The sequence below is a fragment of the Ranitomeya variabilis genome, chromosome 5, assembly GCF_051348905.1.
Source record: "Ranitomeya variabilis isolate aRanVar5 chromosome 5, aRanVar5.hap1, whole genome shotgun sequence".
NCBI classification, from domain to species: domain Eukaryota; kingdom Metazoa; phylum Chordata; class Amphibia; order Anura; family Dendrobatidae; genus Ranitomeya; species Ranitomeya variabilis.
This window is the reverse complement of record NC_135236.1, coordinates 404,736,854-404,750,300: the sequence shown is the minus strand read 5'-3', so window position 1 is coordinate 404,750,300 and position 13,447 is coordinate 404,736,854. Positions and strand designations below refer to the sequence as shown.

At 44.4% G+C, this 13,447-nt stretch overlaps 1 protein-coding gene across 4 annotated transcripts; it reads left to right on the top strand.

The window, feature by feature from the left end:
* Positions 1-574: 574 nt before the first annotated feature.
* On the top strand, positions 575-9,415 carry ZCRB1 (zinc finger CCHC-type and RNA binding motif containing 1). Of its 4 annotated transcripts, none has more exons than XM_077265117.1 (8): positions 575-710; positions 2,313-2,415; positions 2,622-2,650; positions 2,770-2,878; positions 2,943-3,050; positions 5,437-5,543; positions 5,627-5,702; positions 8,892-9,415. In XM_077265117.1, the coding sequence occupies exons 2-8, from the start codon at positions 2,332-2,334 to the stop codon at positions 9,021-9,023; spliced, it is 645 nt and encodes a 214-aa protein (XP_077121232.1). In that variant the 5' UTR covers positions 575-710; positions 2,313-2,331; the 3' UTR covers positions 9,024-9,415. The 4 variants fall into 4 exon arrangements, with proteins under 4 accessions (XP_077121232.1, XP_077121234.1, XP_077121233.1 ...); XM_077265118.1 differs by having other exon boundaries at positions 673-885; XM_077265119.1 differs by lacking the exon at positions 2,622-2,650 and having other exon boundaries at positions 616-710.
* The last annotated feature ends 4,032 nt before the right edge of the window (positions 9,416-13,447 follow it).

Sequence of the window (13,447 nt, the reverse complement as noted above, 5' to 3'; positions counted from 1 at the left end):
ATATATGTGTGGTTGGAGGACAATGGAGGACACCAGAAACAGGGGTGGGTATCCTTCCACTTGCAAGGTGGTTTTATCCCAATACTGGAGAGAGAGCGCCGGTGGTATACATATATTCTGATTACGTCTTTAGAATGACATGTACAAGTTCCCAACGCCATGGCGTTCTGCGGCCTTCCCTTTGTGTATGCCTCCGTGTTCAGTCCGCCAGAAGAGGAATACAGCAGGACATAGTGTATTATCCCCGCAGTATAGGGCTATGGTCGCACAATTGTCTAGATCATGGAGTAGTAAGTGGACTTGAACTCTGCCCTCGACAGACACCAGGAGTTGCAGCAAAAGCTGAGCCCTGGACCCGGGGAGGGTGAGTAAAACCATTTATTATACTAACATTACAACAGGGGACTAATACTCTCTGCAAGAGGACAATGTCCCCCGGACTGAGGGTGAGAGAACACGTCCACTGCTCTGATACAGTGTGCACCACATCCCGGACCCCTCAGGGTTGCGGAGCCGCCATGTTTTCAGAGACCAGGGTCGCGTTTAGACTATGAAGTGGCTCCTTCAAAATGGCTCCTGCGGTGGAGACGGAAGTAGCGGAGTAGTCTCTCCTGCATACGGAGTAGTGAGCTCGCAGAGCTGCGGTAGAGGAGAGATGGACGGTGGAGGTGTGCGGACAACCAGCTCCTAGGAAGTGTGAGCGTAGACTGGTGAGCCGCAGGCCGGGACGGATGCTCAGCTGAGGGGGCCAGGAGCCGCCATACGGGGGCCAGGAGCCGCCATACTGGGGCCATCCTCTACTCGTATCTCTCTGTTCCCCAGTCCTGTGTGATTGCTATCCCGTCCATGGTAGACTGGTGGGGAGGCACCGCTGCTGCCGATCAGGTAGTAGGGGCTGCGGCAGTGATGCCAGCTGTGCAGTTTGCCCCATGGCTGCATAGGTGGCTCTGTGCTTTATTACTGCACCGTGTCCTGGGTAGTGGGATTACTGCTATTCATGGCTCCTATAAGGCTGGAGCGCCCCTTTAATATTAGCGGCTATCAAAGGGGAAAGCACCATTGTAGTTTCTTTCCTCGTTCTGGCCGGGTCGCAGTGATGGAAACCCCATCCTATAGTGGCGTCACTTAAGAGGATTGTCCACCAAGTGCATGTAATCGGGGCTAAAATCATTATTAACAATTGGGTTCCAATTTTTCACCGTTTGCCATCTATACAGCCTATTGTTGGCTGCAGAACCTGAGACTGTCCGTCAGCTAACTATGAAGGTCTGACAATGACACTGGAAGTCTTGTTTTTTTTTCTAGCTTTTTCTGAGATCCACTCGGACGACACACCATCTCTGTATTGAATGTGCAGGGAAACCAAAAGCCAAGCGAAAACTTTTTACTTTTAAATGAAACCCAGTTGCAAAACTGATTTTTGGCCCAAATATAGTATAAATACCGTATAGGCATTTAGCGTTCTGCAGATTGCACAAGGTTTTTGCACAAGGTGCATGGGACAAGTCAGAGGAGAACCGGGTAGTGTGATCACAGCCTGAAATGCCAGATTTTTTTTATAACATAATTTAGCAACAAAAAAAAAAGTAAAATAATTGTCAAGTCCTTTTAGCCTCTCTTCACATTTTAGCTCTGTTTTGTCTGGAATAAGTAATACCTTGCTTATTTCCATGGTCGACTTTCCATCAGTCAGACAGTATTCAGTGCAGGGATAGTGGTGGGTAACTGCTTCTTTAAATGTAGAGGCGGGACCCCCGAAGTGGCGAACTGAACCACAGTTTGATTAAAGATAAATAGGGTGTGTTTTTTGCGCCATTTTAGATGTCCTTTTTATTGGTTAGAATGCTGCCGCTACGTTCACTAAACAGGTTGGCGGTCTACATAATGATATGTCAAATCTGAGGGTATGTGCACACGGTGCAGATTTCCTGCAGAACGGCAGCTTTTTTCCCCCGCGCAGAAACGCTGCAGATCTGCAAGTGATTTACAGTACAATGTAAATCAATGGCAAAAAAATTGCTGTGCTGATGGTGAGGAAAAATCTGCACGGAAAACGCAGCAGATTCAAAAAAGGACCATGTCAATTCTTTGTGTAGATCTCCTGCGTTTCTGCACCCATTCCTTAATAGAAATCTGCAGGGGTAAAAAAAAGGAAGAAATCCGCACTAACATCTGCATCGTGTGCACAGACCAAAATAAGGCGCAGATTCTGACCTGTGTTTTCTGCCAAAATGCAGAATCTGCACAGAAAATTCCACAGTCAAATCAGCAACGTGTGCACATAGCCTAAAGGTGTGTTCTTTCTCTTTCAGGTGGTGGTCCCCAGATACCATGAGCGGAGGGCTCGCACCTAGCAAGAGTACTGTGTACGTGTCCAATCTGCCATTCTCGCTGACTAACAATGATCTCCATAGGGTACGTACATGGCACAGCGATGCCCTGCTAGCGGGGTGTCAGTGGGTGCACAGCTAGAATATTGCCGGTGTGCGTATTACCCCTCTGCGCTGTGGCCATTATTATAGATGCCCTAATAATGAAGCACAGTAAGGTGACGGATTGCCTTTAATAAAGCGTGTGCTGATTAGAAACTAAAATCCTTCGGTCTTCTTTTTTTTTTTCAGATCTTTTCAAAATATGGTAAAGTAGTCAAGTAAGTAATGCAAATAATCCGATCCATGGCTAGTAGTCAGTGTGGCTTGTGTGAGCGCTGCAATCATGGAGGAAAGTGATGACGTTATTCCGGTAATCCTGTGTATTCCTGCCTTTCAGAGTTACTATCCTAAAGGACGAGTCCCGGAGAAGCAGGGGCGTTGCGTTTGTGCTGTTCCTAGATAAGGAGCCTGCGCAGACCTGCGTCCGCGCGCTGAACAACAAACAGGTGTGCTGCCGTCTTGCTGCGCGTGCTCATTACATGGCGTGCACCTTATCTCTGCTTGTCTCAGCTCTTTGGCAGGGTAATAAGAGCTAGTATCGCCATCGACAATGGCCGAGCGGCGGAGTTCATCCGGAGGCGGAACTACATGGACAAGTCCAGATGCTATGAGTGTGGGGTGAGTACATCGGTATCAGGATTGCTTTACAAACACTACCACTATTGTCCCATAGAAAATATCCACTGCTCCATAGGCTTGCATGTCTATCACAACAATTTCAGCTTTTGCTTCTTCACCGCTCTCTGTTGACAGGCTGCAGCATGTGTGCATGTGACCGCTGCAGCCATTCGTTGCATTTAGTGGTGATGCTGCTGAGCCCAGAGAATGGCTGTACGGGTCTTGTGCAGAGTATGACTACTGCAGCCTGTAAACACAAACTGCTGCTAGTTTTATTATTTTTACAGTGGACAAGTATATGGCAAAAGATACATTCTGTAAAAATCCTAAGGCTGTAATGTCTCTTAAAGGGAATCTGTCACCAGGCTTTGGTAACCCCTTCTGAGAGCAGCATGATGGTAGGGCAAAAACCCTGATGTATCTTATTTGGTTGCTTACTGTAACTGTGATAAAGTCAATCTGCTGCAGATCTACCAGGTTTGTGAATGCTGTACAAGTCTGCCCACACCACTGATTGCTTTTAGTGTGCTCTGTTCATAGGCAGAAAGCTGCCAATCAGTGGTGGGGGCGGGGTTGGACTACATGGCAGCTGGTTTACTAGTCCTCTAGTGACGTTCTCTGCTTCTATTGATTAGGTGGCAAAAACCTGGTGATAGATTCCCTTTAAAGTGTCCTCTATTTAAAAAGCAACTGCACTGGGATGAAGGTACATTATTTATGTTCTAATAAAGAATGTAAAAAAACTCAAACATAAACCATATGATTACAGGACAAGTTTTACACAGATTTTTAGAGGGCTGGAGCAGGATATACAAATAACACCCATAACAAAGGGCTTGCACACCTGTAGTAGTAAAATATACAGGATCGCAAACTCTGTGGCCAATATGCGTACACTGTGTGTCTGTGATTAATGAATACATGAATTCCACTATTGCTGTTTATGTAAAAAAGCGTGAGGTACTTGGTTAACATTTATAGATCAAATAGCCATCCAACCACGTCAAGGTGAGCTTATAAGGATGGTTCCTAACTAATGACTCACCTGAGCCTACCAGGCCTCTTATAGATATGAGGGAAAGATATGGGAAAAGATACAATATGACTTAACTCTAATTAAACCCTTTCTGGGAAAGATCTGGATGCACAGCTAGGGGGTTAGGCACATGGTGAGGTTAGTCAGTAGTGTTAGGGACCAGCTATATCAGGTCACCTTGGCTTAGTTGAATGGCCTTTACACTTTATGATAAAGAAATATTAAGTCCCTTGTGTTTTTTTTTATGTGTATAACAATAGTGGTATCCTGTTTTCATCAATTGCAGACAGTGTATGTTCTCATTTACTGTATATAGGAGTGAGGAGTGGCTCACTAATGCTCTAATATTAATGGTGTCATTGAGCCCCCCTGTTCTAATGGTCCCTGGTGGTCTCAGTAGCCAGATCCCCAGAAATCATACATTTATCACTTATCCTTTTGACAGATAATAAATGCTGTTTTTGGAAAAATGTCTTTAAAGAGAACCTGTCAGCACAATTTAGCAAGTTTTAGTGAATTTATGGCTGTAATGAAGCTTTTATTCACATTAAAATAACACCTTTTGGAGAAAAAAATCCACTTTTCTTCTAATGAGGTTTAGGTGCACAGGGGCTGGTCTGTACACTTTGGGTTCTTCTCCTGTCTGGCCCTTCCACCTGTCTTTAGTGTTTGAATTGACCCGTCATGCGTTGTCATTTCCTGTATGAGTCGGCACTGTCCTGGCCATGGGCAGCAAAAGTGCACATTTATTTCCGGGCTGTTCAATGAAATGCACAGTTTGAGATTTTGGCTCAATGGCGTCTTTTAGAGATGTCAGTGAGCGGAGTTCTGAATCTGCGCTTGGCACCATTTTATTAAAGACCAGCCTACTAAATCAACCTGCTCCCTCGCTGCCAGTGGCAAGGATGGCACTGGCATGAAATTTAAACAGGTGGCAGGTCCCTCACAAACTAGTGACCTGTCATTCAAACACCAGAGACAGGCAGAGGGTCCGGGCAGACGACCCTGTGCCCGGTCTGGCCCCCTGTGCACCTAAATCTCATTAGTAGAAAACCTCAAATAGTGATTAGAGAAGAACCACAAAGTGGATTTTTTTTTTTCCAGCTAAAGTGTCCTCTTAGACTGTATAACAGCGCCATTAGGGCCTTGGGTTTACTGTTCATTACAAAATCGTGCTGACAGGCTCTCTATAAGCATCGGAATTACCTTTTGAAACTGTAAAAGCCATGAGCTGTCACTAATTGTGTGCAACCCCTCAAAATGTGTTACCCGATTGTCTTTTTTAATTTTTTTTTTTTTCTTTTTTAAATGTGTATATATAATTTTTCTGTGTTTTGTAAACTATAAAAGGACACAGGTCACTTGAGTTATGCCTGTCCAAAAAATATGCTAGGAGATCGGGAACCTCCACAAAAGAAAGAGAAGAAAAGAAAGCGAAGGGTAGAAGTGGAAGAAGTGTAAGGAATCCAATCACCTTTTAACCATGACCAGTACTGTCATTATTACACAACCCTGACATGTCCACAAATTTACTCCCTAGAGTTGAAGATGAACAGAGTGAGGATGAAGGTGAAGATCCTGCTCTCGACAGTCTCAGCCAAGCCATAGCATTCCAGGTACATGTATTACATGATCGGGATAAGAATTGACTTCTGTTACTGTACTGTCCTTTGCTTTGTACGAAGTCTTGCGGAGGTATAGCCTGCCAACACTGCAGAAGACTTGTAGGTTTGGGTGCCATGCAGGTTAAGGGGAATTCAGCAAGCATTTTGCACCAGAAAACTGGCATTAAAGTGACAAATCTTTTTCGAAATACAAAATTTACGTTAGCCCCACCGACTTTTACGTTGAGTGGGCAGAGACTAGCAAGAAGTGGCAAGGCTTCGTACAACCCTACAGATTCACTAGAATTTACACCACAAAAGTCATGTTCTGATGTTGGTACCTGGGAACCTAAAAGTTGTGCCACATTCATTGAGCGGCATCTGCCTCATCATCATTTTGGTGCATCATAAATCAAGGCTAATGTATAAAACTCCAGATTTAAATGGGTGGTCCAGGTGTGGGACAGTCTACACTCACTCTGTGACTGGCATGAGCGGGCGAACCTATGACCGTATGTATGCGATTTTCATACTTAGTGTTATATGCTGACTAAACATGACCAGCTTCTCTCAACTCATGACGTAAAGAAAGAAAGTGAACACGCCTAGTCGGCATGTGACTCCAATCATGTAAATGGTATACATATGGTCCCGTGGCTGCCCGCTGACATCAGTGATACCTGGGAGAACTGTTACCGTGCAGTATCACAATTCAGCAGTCACTTTAGACCCCAGCCAGGACCCCTTCGCCCTTTCATTAGTATGAACACTGCTGGATTCTCAAGTGATTTATGATTATCAGCTTCCAGCACAAGTACAGTTGTGCTCAAAAGTTTACACACCCCGTTAGAATTTTTGCTTTCTTGGCATTTTTTCAGAGAATGTGAATGATAACACCAAAACTTTTTCTCCACTCATGGTTAGTGGTTGGGTGAAGCCATTTATTGTCAAACTACTGTGTTTTCTCTTTTTAAATCGTAATGACAACCCAAAACATCCATATGACCCTGATCATAAGTTTACACACCCTGGTGATTTTGGTCTGATATTATGCACATAAGTTGACACAAATGGGTTTAAATGGCTACTAAAGGTAACATCCTCACCTGTGACCTGTTTGCTTGTAATCAATGTGTGTGCATAAAAGCTGAGTGAGGTTCTGGGATCCAGACAGACTCTTGCATCTTTCATCCAGCCACTGACATTTCTGGATTGTGAGTCATGGGGAAAGCAAAAGAATTGTCAACAGATCTACGGGAAAAGGTAGTTGAACTGTATAAAACAGGAAAGGGATACAAAAAGATATCCTGGGAACTGATAATGCCAGTCAGCAACGTTCAAACTGTGATTAACAAATGGAAAATCATGGGCTCTGTAAAAACAAAACCACGGTCAGGTAGACCAACAAGAATGTCATCCACAACTGCCAGGAAAATTGTTCGGGACGCAAAGAAAACCCCACAAATAACATCAGCTGAAATACTGGACTCTATGAAAACTAGAGGTGTGGCTGTTTCAAGATGCACAATAAGGAGGCACATGAAGAAAAATGGCTGCATGGTCGAGTCACCAGAAGAAAGCCATTACTGCGCAAATGCCACAAAGTATCTCTCCTACAATACACAAAACAGCACAGAGACAAGCATCAAAACTTCTGGAACAAGGTAATTTGGAGTGAGGAGACAAAAATTTAACTTTTTGGCCACAAACATAAACGTTACATTCAACAAGGCCTATGATGAAAGGAACACCATTCCTACTGTAGAGCACGGAGGTGGATCGCTGATGTGTTGGGGATGTGCGAGCTACAATGGCACAGGAAACTTGGTCACAGTTGAAGGAAAGATGAATGTAGCACGTTATAAGCAAATACTGGTGGCAAATTTGCACTCCTCAGCCCGGAAGCTGCGCATGGGACATACTTGGACGTTCCAACATGACAACTGTCCAAAACACAAGACCAAGTCGACCTGTCATTGGCTACAAAGTGAAGGTTCTAGAGTGGCCATCTCAGTCTCCTGACCTCTATCATTGAGCCACTTTGGGGAGATCTCGAGCACGCAGTTCATACTAGACAGCCCAGGAATATACAGGAACTGGAGGCTTTTTGCCAAGAAGAGTGGGCAGCTTTACCATCTAAGAAAATAAAGGACCTCATCCACAACTACCACAAAAGACTTCAAGCTGTCATTGATGTTAGAGGAGGCAATACACGGTATTAAAAAATGGGGTATGGGAACTTTTGATCAGGGTCATTTGGACGCTTTGAGTTGTCATTATGATTTAAAAAGAAAAACAGTAGTTTGACAACAAATGGCTTCACCCAACCACTAACCATGAGTGGATAAAAAATGTTGGTATTATCATTCATATTCTCTGAAAAAAGGCCAAGAAAGCAAAAATTCTCCCGGGGTATGTAAACTTTAGCACAACTGTATTGTCCAGTATCCCACATTACAGACCGGTCTACTTGGCATGAATACACCTAATAACCTGCTTATGTGACACATTGGTGACTACTGCAGAGCCGAACAGCATCACCTGAAGACTTCCTTGCATCCCAGAATGAAACGTGCCATGTATTCTGCTGTCTAATTACAGGCTGTACTTAGAAAGCAGGCTTAGTGAAAGATTATTTTCATGTTTCTTAAACAGTAACAAAACTTTCTGCCTGACTTTCCATATTTGGCAAGCAACTTGAATTGCCTCAAGAATGGTGGGGGTCTAGGTCCCGAGAACGCCACAGATCTCGCATTAGACCCCTAAGAATTGCCCAGCTCAGCAGATGGGAGCGCATCGCTTGTCTGAGCATGCACACAGAACGGGGGTATGGATGGAATGAAAGTATAGATTTCATAGTTTATGCTTTCTATTGAATCCGTATCCCCGTGCGCTCTTGTCTACGTGCTTCTCAGGGGTCTATTGCGCAATCATTTAGGGCCTCAGGACCTGGACCCCAGCGAACTAAATGTGAAAATGTCAAAGATAATTTAGTTACTTTTACTTTAAGACTTACTCATATTTAGTCTAGACATGTACAACCTAATGCTCGGAAAAAATATATTTCTGTTAAAATGCATTTACCATGTTTTACATCCAGATTTCAGTGCGGGCGTCTGAGCCCTTGGGGAACGTTTGTGGATTACTGGAGAAATACTTTATTAAATACTGTATATCTTCAGTTCTTCTTTTTCATTACAGCAAGCAAGAATGGAAGAAGAAAAAATCAAATTCAGACAAGCAGCGGGGGAAACCTCCACATCCAGAGACTCAAGGCGACCAAGAATCAAAAAGAGCGCGTACTTCAGCGATGAAGAAGAACTTAGTGACTGAGGGTATAGGGGAACACAGCTGCGCTCCAGGAGGAGAGGGTATACGGGAACACAGCTGCGCTCCAGGAGGACTTGTCATTACTCCGTTCCAGACTTACCTTGAACATTGCACCTTCCCAAGGGACTATAAGCTTTTGCTTTACTTCGTTTCCACAGTTTTAACCGATTATTTTATTTATGAAAAGTTGATTTGTATAACAATGCCCACAGGTAAGTGGGAAGTGACCAGTGCAGTCATTACACCGATTAGGCGTGGGTCTTGGGCTGCGAATCACTGGTTGTATTGGGATGGTAACATGGTTCATGTTTGTAAATCAATGTGTCTAACACTGTTGTTACCAGATTTCACAAGGAAAATTGCATGTTATTAAATATATTTCTTAAACCTGATAAGGCTGGTGTGCTTACTTAGAAAGTCTGAATGGCGGAATCATTTATTTGAATTTTATAGTTGGGCTGTTCGGCTAGTAGGAGTGCTGAAAGATGACACTAGGCTAGACCAGACCTGGACATCACCGCTATCCACACCTCGAGATGAAGACAGGTAAATACATTGGTGGAGGAAGGCGCCGCTGGTCCATCTTCCACTAATCGGCACAAGAGATGGCAGATGCGATGACATCCTTTCACACTTCAACTGTGCATTGCGCAGAGTCGGTGCACGGGAGAGAGCAGAACGGTAGGGGAATGTTTCTATGTATATAGAAGGCTATGTGGGGGCTCGCGCCTTGTGCAGGGAGGAGCTATGTGTGCCCACTGACAAAGACATGAACAGTCTATCATTATAAGGGTTAAGTTTAACATTGAGAGATAGAATATCATAAATAAAATCCAGAAAATCACATTGTATAAATTATATAAATGTATTTGCATTTTGCAGTGAGAAATAAGTATTTGATCCCCTACCAACCATTGAGGGTATGTGCACACTTTCTGGATTATTCGCGTTTTTTGCGCGTATTTTCGGCGGTATTCTGCGACAAACGCATACATTATGCATCCCATCATTTCCAATGCATTCCGCAATTTTTTGTGCACATGTTGCGGATTTCTCTGCAAAAAAACGCATGCGGAAAAATACACAGCATGTTCATTAATTTTGCGGGGTTTTTTTTTGTGGATTTCCCACTGTTATTGAATTGGGAAGATCCGGAAAAAAATGTGAAAATTCCGCACAAAATCCACGCAAAAAACGCGTGCGGATTTTATGCGGAAAATCTCCAGTTTTGCTCAGGAAATTTCCGCATAAAATCCTGATGTGTGCACATACCCTTAGGGTATGTGCACACATCAGGATTTCTTCAGGAATTTGTGTTTTTTTTGTGGATTTCCCCGATAAAAATTCTATAATTCTGTACAAAAAACGCATACATTATGCATCCTATCATTTAGAATGCATTCCGCATTTTTTGTGCAAATGTTGCGTTTTTTTCCGGAAAAAGAAGCAACATGTTCATTATTTTTGCGGATTTTTTTCAGATTCCCCATGAAATTGGAGTGTCTGGAAAAAAACGCAAAAATCCGCAAAAAATCTGCACAAAAAAAAACGCATGTGGACTTCTGGCAGAGATGTCCAGATTTTGTCAGGAAAATTTCTGCAAGAAATCCTGACGTGTGCACATACCCTAAGGGTATGTGTCCATGTTCAGGAAACGCTGAGTTTTTGACGCAGCGTTGAGCAGCATGCATAAAAAACGCAGCGTCCATATGTTACAGCATAGTGGAGGGGATTTCATGAAATCCTGTCTCCACTATGCTGTAAAAGACACATGCGGCAGACCCGCGGAAACGGACATGCGGCGCGTCTTTTAAGAACGCAGCATGTCCTTACATTGGAGAAAATACTCAAGGACAACGCAGGTGACCTCAGGTGCAGATTTGGTCAGGATTTTACCTGCATAAAATCCTGAAGCAATCCTGAACGTGGACACGTACCCTAAAGTTACGTGTCCACGATCAGGATGGCCGGCGGTTTTGTCGGAGCAGCAAACCAGCTCGGCGCTAAGCCCCGCCCCCTTCTGGGACGCGATGATGCCGGATGTGTTCATTGTACACATCCGGGATCATCGCACCCCTCGCATAGGGCCCTGTGTTATTCCTTGCGGTGACGCAGCGTCGCCGCAAGGAACACGGACATGCTGCGATCTGAAAAGACGTGCAGCATGTCCGGAGTCGCAGGGCCGCCGCGTGCGGGTTTCCACGCATAGTGGACACGGGATTTCATAAAATCCCCTCCACTATGCTGGAACATCTGGACGCTGCGTGTTTGACGCTGCAGCCCCACGCAGCGTCAAACACACAGCGTTTCCTGAACGTGGACACATACCCTGAGGCTATGTGCACACTTTGCGGATTCCACTGCGGATTTTTCCGCAGCGGAATTCCAAAATCCGCAGTGAAAACCCGTCGCGATTTTTACTGCGGATTTATCGCGGTTTTTACTGCGGATTCTTATGCGGTTTTTCATCTGCATTTTCCTATTGGAGCAGGTGAAAATCCGCAGAAAAGAAGTGACATGCTGTGGAATGTAATCCGCTGCGTTTCCGCGCGGCTTTTTCCGCAGCATGTGCACAGCGTTTTTTGTTTCCCATAGGTTTACATTGTACTGTAAACTCATGGGAAACTGCTGCGGATCCGCAGCGGTCAAATCCGCTGCGGATCTGCAGCAAAATCCGCAAAGTGTGCACATAGCCTAAGGGTATGTGTCCACGTTCAGGATTGCATCAGGATTTGGTCAGGATTTTTCATCAGTATTTGTAAGCCAAAACCAGGAGTGGAACAATTAGAGGAAAAGTATAAGGCTGGGGTCACACATGCGTGTTTTACGTACGTAAGAGCGCAAAAACTACGTACGTAAAACTCGCATTACATACGGCACAATGCTTCTCAATGGGGCTGCTCCTATTAGCCGTATATTACGGTTCAGTATTATACGGCTTTCTACGGCCGTACAAAATCGCAGCATGCTGCGTTTGTCAGCGTATTGCGCAAATAATACGCCAATGAAAGTCTATGGGGGCGAGAAAAATACGGATTCCACACGGACCAGCAGTGTGACTTGCGAGAAATATGCAGCGCTGTTAGTGAAAAGTCGGTAATTCAATTGCCGGCTTTTCATTTCTCCTGCACAAACCCGACAGGATATGAGACGTGGTTTACATACAGTAAACCATCTCATATCCCCTTTTTTTTTGCATATTCCACACTACTAATGTTAGTAGTGTGTATGTGCAAAATTTCAGCGCTGTAGCTGCTGAAATAAAGGGTTAAATGGCGGAAAAAATTGGCGTGGGCTCCCGCGCAATTTTCTCCGCCAGAGCGGTAAAGCCAGTGACTGAGGGCAGATATTAATAGCCAGGAGAGGGTCCATGGTTATTGGCCCCCCCGTGGCTACAAACATCTGCCCCCAGCCACCCCAGAAAAGGCACATCTGGAAGATGCGCCTATTCTGGCACTTGGCCACTCTCTTCCCACTCCCTGTAGCGGTGGGATATGGGGTAATGAAGGGTTAATGCCACCTTGCTATTGGAAGGTGACATTAAGCCAGATTAATGATGGAGAGGCGTCAATTATGACACCTATCCATTATTAATCCAATTGTAGGAAAGGGTTAAAAAACACACACACATGATTGAAAAGTATTTTAATGAAATAAACACAGCGGTTGTTGTAATAATTTATTGTTCTCTCAAATCCATTTGCAGTCCCTCGCTTGGCAACATAATAAACGCACAAGATACATACCATCTGATGTACTGTCAGGTCCAACGATGTAATCCATCTGAAGGGGTTAACTAATATTACAGGCAGGAGCCCTGCTAATGCAGCTGTGCTCCGTGCCTGTAATCCCCGGCGAATGAATGAAATGTAGGTCATTGACCTACATTTCATTCATTCGCGGTGAGGCGCCCTCTGGTGGATGTTCTCATGAACTGCAGCCTGGGAACTTTTTCCCACGCTCCAGGTCATATGAGGACATCCAGCAGGGGGCGCATCACCGCGACTGAAGGAAATGTAGGTCAATGACCTACATTTCATTCATTCGCCGGGGATTACAGGCACGGAGCACAGCTGCATTAGCAGGGCTCCTGCCTGTAATATTAGTTAACCCCTTCAGATGGATTACATCGTTGGACCTGACAGTACATCAGAAGGTATGTATCTTGTGCGTTTATTATGTTGCCAAGCGAGGGACTGCAAATGGATTTGAGAGAACAATAAATTATTACAACAACCGCTGTGTTTATTTCATTAAAATACTTTTCAATCATGTGTGTGTGTGTTTTTTAACCCTTTCCTACAATTGGATTAATAATGGATAGGTGTCATAATTGACGCCTCTCCATCATTAATCTGGCTTAATGTCACCTTCCAATAGCAAGGTGGCATTAACCCTTCATTACCCCATATCCCACCGCTACAGGG

Coding starts and splice junctions, on each gene's coding strand:
- ZCRB1 (XM_077265117.1), top strand. CDS start 2,332: ATGAGCGGAGGGCTCGCACCTAGCAAGAGTACTGTGTACGTGTCCAAT. Junction 5,544..5,626: donor AGGGTAGAAGTGGAAGAAGT/GTAAGGAATCCA, acceptor TTTACTCCCTAG/AGTTGAAGATGAACAGAGTG. Junction 5,703..8,891: donor GCCAAGCCATAGCATTCCAG/GTACATGTATTA, acceptor TTTTCATTACAG/CAAGCAAGAATGGAAGAAGA.